The sequence below is a fragment of the Haliotis rubra genome, unplaced genomic scaffold (assembly GCF_003918875.1).
Source record: "Haliotis rubra isolate DU_JTF1 unplaced genomic scaffold, ASM391887v1 Scf54, whole genome shotgun sequence".
Taxonomy (NCBI): domain Eukaryota; kingdom Metazoa; phylum Mollusca; class Gastropoda; order Lepetellida; family Haliotidae; genus Haliotis; species Haliotis rubra.
The window spans coordinates 1126363-1145243 of NW_025767235.1; the positions used below are offsets into that span (position 1 = coordinate 1126363).

General features: G+C 40.7%; 1 protein-coding gene across 1 annotated transcript; it reads left to right on the plus strand.

Annotated features, from left to right (window-relative positions):
- The first annotated feature begins 10652 nt into the window (after positions 1-10652).
- Positions 10653-18444, plus strand: LOC124253348 (glycine-rich cell wall structural protein-like). Its single transcript, XM_046687099.1, has 6 exons — positions 10653-10670; positions 11204-11599; positions 14375-14562; positions 15902-15951; positions 17109-18083; positions 18340-18444. The coding sequence occupies exons 1-6, from the start codon at positions 10653-10655 to the stop codon at positions 18354-18356; spliced, it is 1644 nt and encodes a 547-aa protein (XP_046543055.1). The 3' UTR covers positions 18357-18444.
- Positions 18445-18881: the final 437 nt, after the last annotated feature.

An 18881-nucleotide genomic window follows, 5' to 3' on the forward strand; every position in this document is an offset into this window, starting at 1 on the left:
TGGTTGATAGTAGACTCCTAAAACCCTTTAGAGGTTTATAAAGTGCACATGCTTACTCTGTGTTGACTCTCCCAGAATAGCGGGGTTGACTTTGTGCTTGCCAACTCCATCTGCCATGGTTGCCAGGTTCCCGACGTTTACATCTAATGCTGAATCGTACTCAGATTATGAGACATTATCACCGACAGTAACACCATATGGCTACTTGTGCACGTACACACACATGTCATAGATCGTCAAACTGTCTTTTCATTTATTAATTAATTTATAAATTAATAGAACAGGTTCGTTTAATATTCCTTAAACTGGGATGTGATCTTAGAAACTCAACCCCAAGATGTATGGTTTATGTGGAAAGGGCTAGAATACCTTTATCGATTAATGCAACGTGTTGATAGTTTCTTGCATAAACTTTGTAAAGCTGGACCTGCCCCGAAATTGTCGCAAAGAATCTATAAGTTTGCTCATTTGCAATTTGCATCTAAAAATGAAAAAAATGTCTGGAAGATTAATTGGGGCAAAAACGTAACTACTGTTGGCCATCGTATGTATTTCATGACCCACAAAATGCACAAAATGTTTCGAGCCAGCGGCTAACTGCTCAGGTAGAAAAGTCACTAATTATATATGTAAATGTCTGGTCTGTCTGGAAATCTGATGTCAAGAGAAGCCCTAAACGGTATGATTATAAATGTTTAACATATATTCTTTCATTTGAAAATGTTCTCCTTATTCTGTGTAATCAAACTTATTATCCTATCCTGAATATAGAACTTGTATCCATAATCTGCCTGTCGAGGTTGGCCGTTGGCTTGGCGTAGAGAGAGAATATAGGACATGTAAACTGTGTATGTCATCAGCTCTACCCGATGAATTCCACTGTTTAAATGTAAATCTTTCAATGAATCCAGATCAAAATGTATCTCAAATAAAGTTACAGTTTCCTCAGAAAAACTATCATGAAATACAAAACTGTTTTGCGTATCAGAAAAGTAAAAGAAGTCAAGAAACTTGCACAATGTATAATAGATAAGTACCTTTGAGTGTGACTGTATATATGTCTGCCGAATCGGTATACCTGCATTTAAATGTATCTGTTTTGTTTAAATGTTCATACAAAATTTGAAGCAATATGCCTTTATACGGCCAAATATTTGTACAATATAACCGATAATTATACATTAATTATTTTCATGTTAAGGAACCTTTATCCTGTTCGTTTTGAGAAATTGACATTGACATTATCGGGAGGTATTGCATTAGTTTAGTCATTAAATAATAATTTGTAATGTGTAATTACATGAATAGGTAATGTAGTATTGCTGCATGTTTTATTAAACTCAAATGGCATGCGTTGTATTACGGCTGCCATAAGGTGTCAGATTGGGTATAGGCCGTTTTAACCACACGTCTGATCTCATGAGTGACACATCCCGGGCCATTGATAACGTAACGGGTTACCAGTGATACATGCTGTGCGAAAGGTTGAGTCGTATTTTATCTGCAAGGCTACCCCACCGCTCTCCCTATGATCACTTCACTCATAGGCAATATTCAGTTGAGCACCACATTTTGACAATAATGTATGATCCCCAGGGAGTTGAGATTGATAATACATTGTGCCTTTTCAGACTGACATCCAATGATCGAGGGAAAAACAAAGCGCCTTTGAGCAGGTGATCTGGATATTGGCGCTTTATAAATATATATAAATAAAAAAAATAACAAAAAAACACAATGATATATTGTAAATGTGGTATCTGGCTCGCCTGAAGGAAATGGCTCTGCTACGGAATATGGCAGATTGGATGCTATTTATGTATTTGTTACTCACATATTAGAATCGTCCCTCAATTTCTTGAAACGTATGTCAGTTTAAAACTGGTTAGTTAAATTACTGCAAACAAGCGTACAGTCCATCGACTGCCAAGTCGGTATTGACCGTGACATGACCAGGCATTTGACCATGCCCGAACTGCCTGCATTCACCTCTCAGTTCAACTCAAATGGCTGCCAACTTGAGTACACGGACCTCTTCCATGTCGCCGTTCATTGGATCAAGTTTTAGCAACCTATGTAGGCCTTGGAGGCGTGCAGTTCTCTCTAATGTCAATAGAGGTATACGTTGATGTACTGGTGTTTCATAACCTCGTGATGTCCACACAGTAGTAGAAGGGTTATAACAAATACAGACTGGTGACTATGAATATAATAAACAAGAACGATAAAACAGATAGAAGTGTGTGAATATGTGTTGGACGTTGCATTTATAAACGTTTCACAAATAAGTATAAAATTGACTTCGAAATGCGTGTAGGGCACCGAACAACAGCATAATGCGTAACTAGAGAACACTAATTCAACGAGGCTACCAAACAATCATCTTGAATTCTTGGTCCCATTCTCCAAGAGACAACGTCCAACAGTGACCCCGAAGCTGCGCAAAAACATTTGATGATATGTAATCGTGTGTCTGCCCCCCGTGAAATGATACAAATACAAACGTGTCGACTAGTTCTTTTCGTCCCCAACCGTTCAACATCCGACCCGTTGATACCACAGTAAGTATATGAACGTTTGATTCATTTGATAAATCGCAGTATGTAGTCATTCTACGTTAAATTGGTGAAGAAAACATTGTGTTATTTGCAACATGCAACAAATGTGTATTGCTGCTATTATCCTTTTATGTTACATTAAACGATGAACAAAGGAAACCATACCTCTGACTTTATCGCATTTATTTCATTTTCATTTCTTAGTATATTACAAAACAGTACTGGTATTTAGTAAGCACTGAAAGACTCATAATTTTTATATTTTGAAACAATACCATCAACATATTTGTATATTCCGGCACAAAGTTGCATCATTGCAAACATAGTAGAGTTACTTTCACACCAAATTACCTAGATTTAGATTATTTCTTGACCAACTTCTACAGGACTAAGTGATGGTTAAATAGATAGATGAACGCTTTTCTTCAGAAGATCCGGTATATCCAGTGAAAATGATTTATTTTGTAAACTTTTTGGCAAAATGACCTCTTTTCAGTATTTAATGGTAAACATACTTTTTCTTTTTATTAATTAACATCAAAGGCTCCCAATAATATCAAAATGATCGGTCTCTAAGGATCAGGTGAATGTTATCGACATTAGAGTTTTGAGATCGACAATCAGTTAAGGCTTACCAATGTGCTTCAAGTATATACTCATCAATGGTATTCCAGAAAACTGTCAAAGAGTATTCTGCTAAAACGTTTCAACTTGCCACAGATCCTCAAAAAAGATGAAGGTTATCGCCCTTGTTTTCTGCCTGGTCGCCGCCGCTATTGCTGAACCGATCTAAGCTACGTATTGTAGCGGCATGGGCGGTCTGTATGGTCTCTACGGTATCGGCGGTCTGGAGGGCATGGGCGGTCTGTAGGGCATGGTCGGTCTGTATGGCATGGGCGGTCTGTATAGCATGGGTGGTCTGTAGGGCATGGGCGGTCTGTAAGGCATGGGCGGTCTGTAAGGCATGGGCGGTCTGTACGGCATGGGCGGTCTGTACGGCATGGGCGGTCTGTACGGTATGGACGGTCTGTAAGGCTTGGGTGGTCTACACGGAGGTCTGTACGGGGGTCTGTACGGAGGAATTGGACTAATACTATGCAATTTAGCATTGAAGTACAATCTCTGCACAATTAGGACTCGGGAATTTAGAATATAGAATATAGAAACTATACATGTGAAAGTCACTGCTCCCTTACGCCTAACGGACACGGTGATTTGAATCTCTTACTTACAATGATTGTATGAGAAGGTGGCCATTGCCTGTATACCAGTTGACACACAGCCTAGTTCAGTGTATTCTGACTCAGAGTCTGCAGTTGGAGGAGTAGTCTCCGAGTTGGGTTTAACGCCTCTTTAAACAGTACAACAGCTCCGGCACGGTGTGTCATCTGTATGTGTGAGGAGAGCTTAACGACAAGCAGGTCGTACAGCACTCCAGTAGAACACACCAGCATGCCAGAATATGCTCTACGTCTGTCAGTGTAACCTCAATAGTTATATGTCATGTGTTCATGCAACATCTGTTGAGAGATGTTTGTCCAGTTCTGGCCAACGAATGTATCATCTATGAGGAAATTGTTTTGTATGAAAAGTCCACATTTATGAATTTTATAACCTATTGAAATTGGTCGAAAGTGTGAACAGATAGTTATAGATATATTATTATTTAGAGTTGAGATTTATTATAGTAAAAGGCGGAACTGTTTTCGACTTTAAGGATGAATACCATTTCTTACTTGTAAATCCCAGGTACCAAATATTAGACTGACTGACTGAGTTTGGTTTTACGCCGCTTTTAGCAATATTCCAGCAACATCACGGCGGGGGACGCCAGAAGTGGGCTTCACACATTGTACCCATGTGGGGATTCGAACCCGGGTCTTCGGCGTGACGAGCCAACGCTTTAACCACTAGGCTACCCCACCGCCGCACCAAATATTTAGAGCAAAACCCATTAATAACACTTTTGGGATAAGTCCAGTGTTTACAAACTTACGCTGCCTTTAAAAAGTTATTGTAAATTTACTTTAAGAGATCTACCCAAATATAATATACATATTCCACCATTAATGTTCTAAAAACTGTATGGTGTTCAGATAAACGCAGTCACTATACTGACATTATATTGTATCGAGATGAAGGACTGAGGTCGTGCTTTGTTTTAGTAAATCCTGTGTGTCTGTGAGGCGTCTTAGTCTCGCATTACTCCAGGTTTTCCTTACACATGACACTGAATGCACGTCAAGGCTGTTACATACTAAACCCATCCATTCACTGTGTATCTAGGTAAACTGTGTCATACACAATTACATTGGCGATAGAAGAAAATCAATGCGACTTGAAAGTAAGTTTATCCAGTACTGTCTAAGTGTCTGGTTGTCTAGCTTCTCATCTTTAATAGAATAGATGCGATGAAGATCATGATTGTCGGTTTGATTTTTAGACATCAGCAGAAGGATTGTTTTCAAATTTCATAATTTGACGTTAATTATTATTTATTTTCTTTGTATATTACAGGCTTCGGTTACTACTGAGTTACCCCCGATCCACGTCTCTCGAGCGCTATCCATAGTCGACCATATCATACAGGAATATATTCATGTAAGGTCAAATAGCCAAATAATATGCAATGATCATAACTGCATGTTCGATGTTGATGGCTTGCTGTCAGACTGAACGGTCTCTGAGGTCGAGTAAATAAAGATTGTACCCGGCGAGCGGATGGTTGGCGGTTCGATTCCAGGATCATACCAAAGTACGTTGAAAGATGGTACAGTAACTTGATATAACCCTAGGTGGCGCTGCAGTAAGGCGATGAACGGACCGGTCGGCTCTGTCAGTATATACTGTGTCCGAGAGAGCTACCTACAGTTATCTGCGGTATACTAGCTTAGTCGTGACTTACCAGACCGACACACAAACACACACTCGCGCACGCCACAATAGTAGTGCAATAAAATAGACCCCATTTCACTCCTCCACATTCATGTCTGGTATACCGCACCATCTCCTTTCGGACTACACTGGCACTGAATTTATTTACGAGAAATAGCCGTGCATAGAATGAACTGCGGAGTGGTGGGTTTGGTTTAAGGCATCTTTGACCGATATTCCAGTTATAGCAGGACAGACTGATGCAGGAGGACAGCCCATAGGGATGCAATTCACAGACACTTACCACCTTGGTGACATCCAAGATTGGTGTTGACAAACCTAGAAACATAGGCCGAACTGGGATTCGAACCCCCGGTCATGGATGTCTAGGGAGTGAGTGAGTGAGTTTAGTTTTACGCCACACTCAGCAATATTCCAGCTATATGGCGGTGGTCTGTAAATAATCGAGTCTGGACGAGACAAACCAGTGATCAACAGCATGAGCATCGATCTGCACAATTGGGATCCGATGACATGTGTCAAAGCAGTCAGCGAGCCTAACCACTCGATCCCGTTAGTCGCCTCTTACGACAAGCATGGGTTACTGAAGATCAATATTTTAACCTGGACTTTCACGGGTACAAAGATGTCTAGCAGGCCCTGAGGGATGCAGCTATGCACAGCCTACTCCAGTCACACTTCCTAGTTCATCTCCTGCAGCGTCATGCATCCAGGGCTCTAGACCACTGGATGAGTGAGTGAGTGAGTGAGTGAGTTCAGATTTGAAGTCACATCGGCAATATTTCAGCCATATCGTGACTAAAATATTGCAGCTGTGACTGTAAATCTTAACTCACTCACTCACTCATCCATTGGTCTAGAGCTTGAAATATATTTATAGCGAATCCACTTTAACGGGCTGGACTTGATTAGCCCTGGATCAGAGTGAGTGAGTTTAGTTTTACGCAGCACTCAGCAATATTCCATCTATATGGCAGTGGTCTGAAAATAATCGAGTCTGGACCAGACAATCCAATGATCAACAGCATGAGCATCGATCTATACAATTGGGATACGATGACATGTGTCAACCAAGTCAGCGAGCCTGACCACCCGATCCCGTTAGTCGCCTACAAGCATGGGTTACTGAAGATCAGTTCTAACCCGGACCTTCACGGGTCCTGGATCAGACCAATAATTGGTTGATGAGATTAACAATGAGGCGTCATGCCATTATTATGCAAGTAAAGGTTTACACGCGGGTGGACACTGGAACCTTTACTATCGAGGTGTTGGACACCACTGTACCATATATGGTATCGAACCCGGATCCATTGTATACCATGTATTATACTTGGTCATTTTATCTTACAAAACTTTTACACAATAACAAGGATATACCAGGTATGACTATGGCACTTGAATAACCGGTACATCACTGGGGCACGGTGTAGAGGATGATGGTGAATCAATCTGTAAATGATTTCAGATGGCGGAGTCTGTGCATCATAATGTAAGGGGAATAACTCTTGGTGGCGAGAGCTGTACTGATGCCGGCCTGTACGACCTCTTCTATGAAAATTGCATTACATGTTTTAAATTCTGGATTTAATGTAACTATAGACTACATATAGATGAGATGACATAATCTGGCAAAGAGACACGCGAGCATATCAGTAAATAAATCTCTTACTGCTTGAATAGAACTATTTGTGAAGTATATTGGTTGCAGTGCATTAATTGACCATTCATGGTCATATGACGGGTGTTTAAAAGCTACTTGCGCATTTCACTTTGTGTATATACGTAGTGAGTGAGTTTAGTTTACGCCGTTTTTAGCATTATTGCAGCACGGCTGGGGACACCAGAAATGTGCGTCACACATTGTACCCATGGGTGGAATCTAACCTTCGTCTTCAGCGTGACAAGCGAACGCTTTCACCCCACTGGCCGTATACAGGTAGGCCATACAGCTACTACATCAGCAGCAGCAGAGCACCAAAACTATACACTGCCATGTTGGTACCTACACTGCCCCTGTCGGTGCCTACACTGCCCCTGTCGGTGCCTACACTGCCCCTGTCGGTGCCTACATTACCCTTGTCAGTACCTACAATACATCAATGCCTAAACCGCCTATGTCAGTATCTACAATACATCAATGCCTAAACCGCCTATGTCAGTACCTACAATAAATCAATGCCTAAACCACCTATGTCAGTATCTACAATACATCAATGCCTTAAACCGCCTATGTCAGTACCTACAATACATCAATGCCTTAAACCGCCTATGTCAGTATCTACAATACATCAATGCCTAAACCGCCTATGTCAGTACCTACAATAAATCAATGCCTAAACCGCCTATGTCAGTATCTACAATACATCAATGCCTTAAACCGCCCATGTCAGTACCTACAATACATCAATGCCTTAAACCGCCTATGTCAGTACCTACAATACATCAATGCCTAAACCACCTATGTCAGTACTTACAATACATCAATGCCTAAACCGCCTATGTCAGTATCTACAATGGTAATGCCAATACCTACACCGGTTACGTACTCAAAGGAAAAGGAAATTCATATGCTTATGTCCTTACCTGCGTTTGTGAAGACAACACTTACCTATATCATTTTACACTGTTTATTATAACACCTATACTATCTACGTCAGCGTCTACAATGTCTGTGTCAACAATACACTGCCTATGTTAATACGTATACTGCCTATGTTGATACGTATACTGCCTATGTTGATACGTATACTGCCTATGTTAATACGTATACTGCCTATGTTAATACGTATACTGCCTATGTTGATACGTATACTGCCTATGTTGATACGTATACTGCCTATGTTAATACGTATACTGCCTATATGATACGTATACTGCCTATGTTGATACGTATACTGCCTATGTCAATACGTATACTGCCTATGTTGATACGTATACTGCCTATGTTGATACGTATACTGCCTATGTTGATACGTATACTGCCTATATGTTGATACGTATACTGCCTATGTTGATACGTATACTGCCTATGTTAATACGTATACTGCCTAGGTCAATACGTATACTGCCTATGCTGATTGATACGTATGCTGCCTATGATTGATGCGTATATGTTGATACGTATGCCTATGTTGATACGTATACTGCCTATGTTAATACGTATACTGCCTAATGTTGATACGTATGCGCTACCTATGTTAATGCCGCCTATGTTGATACGCTGCCTATGTTAATGCGTGTATACTGCCTATGTTGATACGTATACTGCCTATGTTGATACGCATATACTGCCTATGTTAATACGTATACTGCCCTATGTTGATATGCCGCCTATGTTGATACGTATACTGCCTATGTTAATACGTATACTGCCTATGTTAATGATACGTATGCCTATGTTGATACGTATACTGCCTGTTGATACGTATTGATGCATGTTAATACGCATACTGCCTATATGATTGATACTGCCTATACTGATACGCATACCGCCCAGGTCACGTATACTGCCCATCTATGTATAATGCCTATGTATAATGCTATATGTTGATACGTATATGCCTATACTGCCTATGTTGATACGTATACTGCCATATGATGCATACCGCCCATATGATACGTATATGCCTATGTTGATACGTATATACCGCCCATGTCAATACGTGTATACTGCCTATGTTGATAACGTATACTGCCTATGTTGATACGTATACGCTGCCTATGTTGATACGTATGCCTATGCTGATACGTTATACTGCCTATATGTCAATACTATGTTATTATGCCCTGATACGTATACTGATACGTATACCGCTATGTTCAATGCTATGTTGATATACTGCCTATGTTGATACGTATACTGCCTATGTTGATACGTATACTGCCTATGTTAATACGTATGCTGCCTATGTTAATGCGTATACTGCCTATGTTGATACGTATACTCCCTATGTTGATACGTATACTGCCTATGCCAATATGTATACTGCCTATGTTGATACGTATACTGCCTATGTTGATACGTATACTGCCTATGCCAATACGTATACTGTCTATGTTAATACTTATACTGTCTATGTTGATACGTATACTGCCTATGCCAATACGTATACTGCCTATGTTGACATGTATACTGCCTATGCCAATACGTATACTGCCTATGTCAATACCTACACAGCCAATATAAATACACTCAGTGCTCCTGTAGATCGCGAGACCAGCTTGACCTAGCAGTAACACACACCACCGATTTAGGTGGAGCTAGTGTTGGTGAGAGCCGATTGGTGGTATCAGAGTGTGCGTAAGTATGTCATTTCACGTGTCATTGCATATGTCATTTCACACGTTAGTTCCCGAGGCAATGACTACAGTGGTGTTGCAGTGGCATGTAGCAAACCTGTTACTAGCATAACCTTATTGGATGAGTGATGGATGCAGCACGATAAATTCGAACATTTCCCGGTTTAGTGGGAAATAAATTTCATAACAGACAAAACTATAATAAGTTTAACTTTAATCATAAAGACACGAATACGAATGAAACGTGTTATTTATATATACTAATTGGAAAGCAAGTGAACTAAATCATCTAAAGATCGCCTGCATGCTATGTATTGATCATCTACACCCATTAGAAACCAGGAGAGTCACTTCACAACATGTTCAGGTAATACTGTATGTTTAACATCTCGAAATACAGAACTGTCGATATCACCATTCACTGTCTGTAATGTGATTATTATTGGCAGCTTCTGATTCTACATTCGTTGGGCTGTACATGTTTTATAACGCTAAAGAAGTGATTTGCAGGCCGCTTCGAAAAGTAAAGTACTTATTCAAAAGACCTCGACTGACTGCCTACAGCATTGTAAAGCAGGTCAGGGCCTGGATTTTCGAAGCTCTCTTAGCACTAAGATAGTCGTAAGTACCATGCATTAACATTAACTTACGACTATCTTAGCGCTAAGAGAGCTTCGAAAATCTAGGCCCTGGTGCACAAGGGCAGCTCATGTCTGATGTAGCGGAATATGAGACATTGATATGAATAACTTGTTGTTTCATCGTTAAGGTGCTTAACAGGAATATAACTAAGTTAGCTCTCAAAAGTGTTGTCAAGTTTAAGTGAAAGAAAATATTAAAAATGGACAACACTATGTACAGACGGGTTTTAACATTCACAATACCATGAATGTAAAGATGTGTATTGACAATTCTGTAAGTAGTAACCAGATAATAAAGCGGTCGCAGTGAGACGGTAATCTTTCGCTGGTACTCGGTTGGGATATACACACTTCAATCATATACCTGTTACTTCTGACAATATATCACAATGATACGAGCCACCGAATGAACCATCATTATGGAGGAAAGTTCATGATCACTGCAATCATTGATATAATAACTAACCTATTTGCATATTTGACTTAGTTTGTACCAAAGAACCTGATGACACCTGAATCTGTCAGAGGTTTTTAAATAGCACTTACTTATCTGCTCCAGTCTGTCCAACATATAGAATAATCACAGGTAGTGTAAAAATGTCTAATTGCATTTTTCGTTATTTGTGTTTGATCTAGTAAACCTCGTGAAAGGTTTAACGGAAAAGTACTTGAAGCGACTTTCCTGAAAAGTCGGACCAAGTAGTTCGATTGTTCTAGAATCCGATGACGGAGGCATCAACAGAACAGAGAGCTGTGGACACAGCTGACCAGACCTGAAGCATGCGGAACACGGACCTAACAAAGTAGAACACAGAACTGAGCAAGCACAACACAGAACTGACAGCAACTACAGAACTGATCAAGCAAAACACAAAGCACAACACAGAACTGATCAAGCACAACACAGAACTGAGCAAGCACAACACAGAACTGAGCAAGCACAACACAGAACTGATCAAGCAACTCACAGAACTGATCAAGCAAAACACAGGACTGATCAAGCAACTCACAGAACTGATCAAGCAAAACACAAAACTGATCAAGCAACTCACAGAACCGAGCAAGCAGAACACAGAACTGAACAGACGCAATACAGAAATGGTCAGGCAGAACTCAGCTGAATACGCGACGCTTAGACTTGACCGAACAGAACACGGAACACAGAACAAGCAGAACACGGAAATGACTCAGCAGAACACAAAGGTCACACAACAGAGCAAGCAGAACATAGAAATAAGCAAACAGATGACATAAGAATGAGCAATAGAACAATATTCGCATATTAATGAGTCCGAGCCGCCCGCAAGTTCCAACCCTCCGTGAAGTCCCCACAAGTCCTTCAAGTGCCCGCAGTACATGGAGTCCTACTTCTCCCAGCTAGTCGTGAAGGGAACCAAGTCAGATCACCCTGTGTAGTCCCCGAGTTCCATTCAACAGTTCCAATAATTCATTTAATTCGAGTCATCTTTCAAAGCTAATCCTACGTACAAACCCACGTCCTTAGTGCAAACCGAACACTCCCCTCAAGCATAGCCATCCTGAAGGATTGCGTAGTGTGATGCGAAGTTTAATAGTTACACTTAATATCACTGAAAAACATGCATTGAAAAAGGAGTAACAACTGAACCACCTGGTTTACAGAATGTGGAGACGCACTATCAGTTGCTAAGTTGCTTTCCTATGTCGATTGCACCCTTGATTCTGTTTCGTTCACCTACCAGTACTAGTAAATCATCACATAACATTTCATCTGTTAACAATATATGTGTTCAATCATTTTAATCTTGCTCATGAACCAGCTTAGTGGTTTACGCGCTCACTCGCCACGCCGAAGTCCCGGGTTCGATTCCCCACATGGGTACAATGTGTGAAACCATTTCTGGTGTTCCCCGCCTTGATATTGCTGGAATATTGCTAAAAGTGCCATACAGTTTACTCACTCACTCATCGCTCATGAAACCATAAAGAAACTACAGTTGATCCAGTTCAGTAATTGTTAAACGTCTCAATACATTCATGCTTGATTTAGTATTTAAACGTTCGAGCTGTTTTTACTAACCCGGGTATGGATGCACTATGGGTAGATGCGGGTGATTGCAGGTTTAGTTGGCGGTTATTTACTTAATTCTTTGGATCATAATTTACATGTTTCGTAACTGTTTTACCTTAGGCCCTGATTGAAATTTTTATTAATATTTTAAAGACACAAGATCAAATAAATTAGACGTAAAAACATATTTAAAATTGTGAACTTCCTGGGCAATTAATCATTATGCAAGGTAAAAATGAATTTGGCGAAAAACATATTTTTTGTTTTAGTCAAGTACTTAATCATGACTAACATCAAGAAAGTTAATTTGACATTGAGTCAATATCTGTGATGTCACCAAATATTGAATCAAAGATTTCAGTAAATGTCACGTTTCTCGCTGGAAACAATAATTAGTCTTCGGCAACTCATTCTTGTTGTTAGAGGCGCTTAAAGTAACTCAGTGAGGGAGTGAGTTTGGTTTTACGCCGCTTTTTAGCAATATTCCAGCAATATCACGGCGGGGGACGCCAGAAATGGGCTCCACACACTGTACCCATGTGGGGAATCGAATCCGGGTCTTCGGCTACCCCACCGCCCAAAGAAACTCAGAGATAAGGCTGGCTGACTTGTTTGATACACGTCACTGTATCCAGTTGATGATTGCTCACACAAACACAGAATAACATTTAATACCAACCAACATAGTCATGGCCTCTCCTTACACTTGCCACATTTGGTACAGTTTATCTGTATGTATTATTTTATGCAAAGTGTACTCTTAAATAATTAAATATTTGTTGGGACAGGTGTGTAATTGGCTCTCCCTGTTCACTAATCCCATTCCGGTCGGGAAATAAATATTAAATCAAATAAACATGGATTAAAATTAAACTGTTACCCAACATCAACATACTAACTGTGGTGCTATCAAACCTATGGTAGGGTCAACATACGCTAAGATAGGATAACCTGAACAAACATTATAGAGCGGATGGGGAAGCCTGTGGTACCCTGGGGAAGACGATGCGGAGGTGAGATTAGTTGGAAATCTTCAAAACTTCACTTTACCTATGGAACCGAAACTATCAACATTGTACATACATACGATTACCTTGGAATTAAATTCCACAGGCCTAATGGACGATTTGTCCAAGCAATTAAAGTACTTACGGAAAGCGCTACCAAAACAATGTATTGCCTTTTAAAGAAATCCAGGAACGTTTATTTAACTTTAGATTGCCTTTTAGATGCATTTGATGTTATGGTTGTTCCAATTATCTTGTATGGCTCAGAGATATGGGGAAACGAGAACTGAGAAATAATAGAAAGAATTCCAGTTTCAGAAATAGCACCCCGAATTATATCCTTACGGTGAATATGGAAGAGAGCCTTTGAGTATCAAAATCTATAAGCGATTTATTTCACGTTGGCATAACGTAGATCAGATATTTGAAGCCATCCCAGATTATATATAACTGTTAACCACATCTGTGACAATACAAATAAAATCCCAAGGTTACCATTTGTGAAACATATCCTTGAAAACTGCGGACTATCCTACGTGTTTCTAAATCCGTCTTTATGCTCGACGCCCTGGCTTGTCTCAATGGTCGCGATCGAAAACACCTACAGAGCCCAGTTTCTCAAAAATTGGAGTGAGTGAGTGAATATTTATCGTCGCATCGGCAATATTTCAGCCATATCGTGACGACTCCAAAATTGGAAGTCTAATGTTGATTCAAAAATTGAACCTTGATGTGCTGGGGATTTGTGAAAGTTTCCTTCGAAGTGAATGTGCTCTGAAAGTAGAAGGCCATATGGATTGGTAACAACAGACGTAAAGAACATAAAAAATCAAAACGAGGCTCGGGTGGAGTCGGGACCTTTTTTTAAGAACACTATTTTAGAAGAATGTGATGTTCACTAACGTCTTTTATTTGGTTCAGGATCGCCTGAGGTCGCATCCAGGAAAAATGATTTGGGTGAAGGAGAGAGATGAGGAGAACCGCCAACTCAAGGAGAAGCTCCAGGATGTTCACAACATCTCCATGACGTCATTCGCTGGTGACGTCTGTCACGAGGAATCTCTCGCTAAACGGCCTCGTCTCGACACAACGTTCCAGAGAAACGCGCAGTAGCTTGTGCTACTGTCGTTTGATCCAGAACAATATCTTCTCGATTGCCGGATAATAGCTCTATTTTTACAGCAGAAGCAAATCCAATACTAACAGCTCTTAAATATTAATAGACACCCCAAATATAAACAATATATAATATTTTCAGACTCTCTTTCTTACCTTCAGATCAGATCCTATATCCGTGATCTGATACAGAAGAAGTGGGACACCCAGGTAGGTATAAATAAATTACATGAAATAATACCATATATTGGTTAAACTTACTTGCGTTGTCAGTTCAGATTTGAGGTCATTATACGACGATGTCGTATTGGCCATTCAAGGTATACACAAGAATACTTATTGAAAGGTGAGGATCCTCCGTTTTTCATCCCTTGTGATGAAAGAATCACGTTCAAGCATGTCCTGCTTGACTGCATTGATTTTTCCATCACAAGGGATAAATATTTCAGCGTCAAAACTGTAAAGGATCTTATTAATTAATCTTCATTTTATTATCGAATGTTTAAAAGAAATAGAATTGATTGATAAATGTTGATTGATATGTTTTGTATACAGATGCATATTTTATTATTGGTATTTTAAGTTAGTAACTAAGATTGTAAGTATCTGTACCCACGAAGGGGGTTGAAGTATTGTAAAATTATTGTCCTCCTGAGAGGGTGCGTAAGTCTCAAAAGTTTAAAGTCAATTTAGCTCTACCAACTTTCTTAATTGTAGAATATTTGTTGTTTTATAATGGCTAAATATCAGTCGATCGCCAGTGGCTGAAGGGATGCTGTAAATCCAGCTAGGGTCCATGCAGGTAGCAAGAGTACTGTAAGTTCCAATGGTCCCTAGTATGGTGATCTACCTTCAGTTGTTAGCGATCTGTAGCCTGTTTTTATATTATGCATTGTTCAAATTGTGCTATTAGTTTTAACTTCACATGCTAGTCTTAAATTCGAACTGTGACAGTCTAGTTGTTTTACTGTCCATTGACGACAGGTTTTATAATATTACATATTCTTTATAAACGTCAAAATTGTTCTCACTCACTCACTCCAGAGAAACAGTGTGTCCAGGCGGTGAGTAGGCCTTCACAAGATTTGCACACAAGGCTTCCAAAATATTTACTTCTGTGTCGTCTGCCCACGAACTGAAAACCTACTTGAAGAACGGTCACTAGTTTAGTCTATGCTAGATGCTGAATCCGAGGTCACCAATGCTTGTTATCAGGTGTGTGTATCGGTGTGTTTGAGCGTGCGCGCATCTGTGTCGTATAAATGAACATGAAATGTCGTGTTATAATGATAAATGAATGTAACGTGAATCCCTTTCTTTGTCTTTATTCAGTTCACACGCTGGACTGACTGGCTTCCACTTGCACGTCAGGAACCAGTACGGTAATGAGTAGCGGTGACCATACAGGAGTACGGAATGCCAAGCAGGTTATAACTGTAACAATTCATAAACATTTTACTCTTCCAAGATACAGCTTGTCACACTCGGTGAACATAATAATAACACAGGTCTTCAGCAACCCATGCTTGCCACAAAAGGCGACTATGTTTGTGGTAAGATTGTTTCACCATCAGTCCTTCGACCAGAGTACGGTTTTAAAGAGGAAAGCCATGCTGGTCAGTCTACACCTTGCCATACATATAACAGTATCAAAAATGTGTATGCAACAGGTACATAATACGTGCACTATAAAGAATATAGCATCCATACTATCTAGGGACTGAAAGCACAAAGAAAAGAAATTTGTAGGACATGATCATAATGGTATTTAATGTGGCTCATCGTTGTTTCTTGTGTACAAACATACATAGAGTTACTCCATTTTATGAAAACTTGAGATACGTCGTTACTGATTTAATCATATTATGTGATACATTTGTATCAATTTGCGTTCCTAATTATTTGCCGTACGTCACGGCCCCCGGGGCTGCTATGGCACGTTGAGTGTGTCAGCTGCGCCATGGTCATCTCTGACGTATGCCGTGAGTGGGCGACCCTGGGGCTGAGGGAGGAACCGGGTCAACGCGCCTCACTGGAGGATATATAAGGACCTGTCACAGTTGTCATATCGTCTTTGTACCTGTCGACTCTTCCTATAGAATATTCACAGACTTGGTAAGTGTAATAATGCTATTACCTAGATATCTACATGTTTTCGAACTTTAACAGGTTTCAAAATCTTGAAAACAAATTGCACTGGTCTACTTGCAGCTAGCCATTATGTAATTGCGACATTAAGTCAGATCCAGGTTTGTGTGTAATTTACGACGACCCCGCAATCCCTTCTCTGTAACGACCAGGTGAACAAGAATTGACATATCACGCCTGGGCTGCTCCATGTGACATACACTTCTGACAGACAGATACCCAGAATCACTTTCAGGAAGAATCTGGGATTCGAACCAGTATTAACATAGCAACTCCACACAACGAAGTGTCGTGCCATAACCACGATGCAACCCATGTCCTGCAACGTCTTGCTACACTCATCTACAGTTGGTGCTCCATGGAACAATTCATGTATTCCTCTCGATTCCAGACCTCTACACAATGAAGACCATCACCACGATTATCTGTATGGCTCTCGCTGTAACATCTGAACCTATCAACAATTACAACACGATAGGTGGTCAAGCATTCCCATACAATGCTGGTTATGGAGTCGGTGGCATTCATGGCGGGTTATATGGCGGCACACATGGGGTTGGCAAGTACACAGGAGGCTACAGAGGACATATGCCAATGTTTGGACTGCTGGGTGTTTACACTGGAGGTCAGAAGGGACTCCATACAGGCTACAACGGAGGTCTGTTAAGTGGCAAAGTCGGCGGTTTCTACGGTGGCAAAACAAATGTATTGTATGGAGGCGGTCTTGGTGGTCTCCACGTGGGAAATGTTGGTGGTTTTAATGCAGGGAAGGTGACTGGGGGTGTCTACCCTGGAACTGTTGGTGGTCTCAGCGCAGGGAAGGTGATTGGGGGTGTCTACCCTGGAACTGTTGGTGGTCTCAGCGCAGGGAATGTGATTGGGGGTGTCTACCCTGGAACTGTTGGTGGTCTCAGCGCAGGGAAGGTGACTGGGGGTGTCTACCCTGGAACTGTTGGTGGTCTCAGCGCAGGGAAGGTGATTGGGGGTGTCTACCCTGGAACTGTTGGCGGTTATAATGCAGGAAAGGTGACTGGGGGTGTCTACCCTGGAACTGTTGGTGGTCTCAGCGCAGGGAAGGTGATTGGGGGTGTCTACCCTGGAACTGTTGGTGGTCTCAGCGCAGGGAAGGTGATTGGGGGTGTCTACCCTGGAACTGTTGCCGGTTTAAATGCAGGAAAGATGGCTGGTGGTCTCTACCCTGGAACTGTTGCCGGTTTAAATGCTGGAAATATACCTGGAGGTCTCTACGGAGGACATGTAGGTGGTTACAAGGCAGGCAACATCGGAGGAGGGATCTACGCTGGCACCATGGGCGGTCTGCATGCTGGCGGTGTGCATGCTGGCAGCTTGCTGGGAGTTAGGAACGGTGTGTATTTTATTTTGAAATGAAATATTAGATAGTTGATATACCTACACTAATAACTATTTTTTTCTATCTAGAATTTGATCTCTACTGGCGTTTAATTGTAAGTTTTCTAAAAAATTCCAATCGCTATGAATATTAGATAAATTCAGAATTACAATGCAATTAACAAACCTAAACATTTCCAAACATGATATAGTCACCATATAATTATTATGTACTGTACAACACACTATATTGTTCTATATTGTCCTTGCAGGTATCGGCCTCTACTAGGAGAATTTACGAGGAGCCAATTGTCAATATATCCACACTATTTATACATATTTATCCAACAAAGAGTGTACGGTGCGAAATAAATAGCTTTTGTATTTTCTACAATGATTGTTATGTTTATGTGTTTTCTTTGTGTGTTCTAATGACAGCCATGTAGATGCCTTGCCAATACAAATCGCAGTCGGAGTGTGTAAGTGAGCTGTGTGTGAGTGAGTGAGTGAGTGAGTTTGGTTTTACGCCGCATTTAGCAATATTTCAGCAATATCACGGCGGGGAATACCAGACAAATGGGCTTCACACATTGAACCCATGTGAGGAATCGAACCCGGGTCTTCAGAGTGACGAGCGGACGCTTTAACCACTAGGCTACCCTACAGCCCCCGAGCTATGTATGCGATTACGTAACATAACAGTATTCCACATCAGGACAGGTCAGCTTGATGTCACCTTCAGATTGTTGACATCTATTGGCACGGGTATCATAAACCAATGATCAGAACCACCTTTGTTTGCACGCCTTAGAAC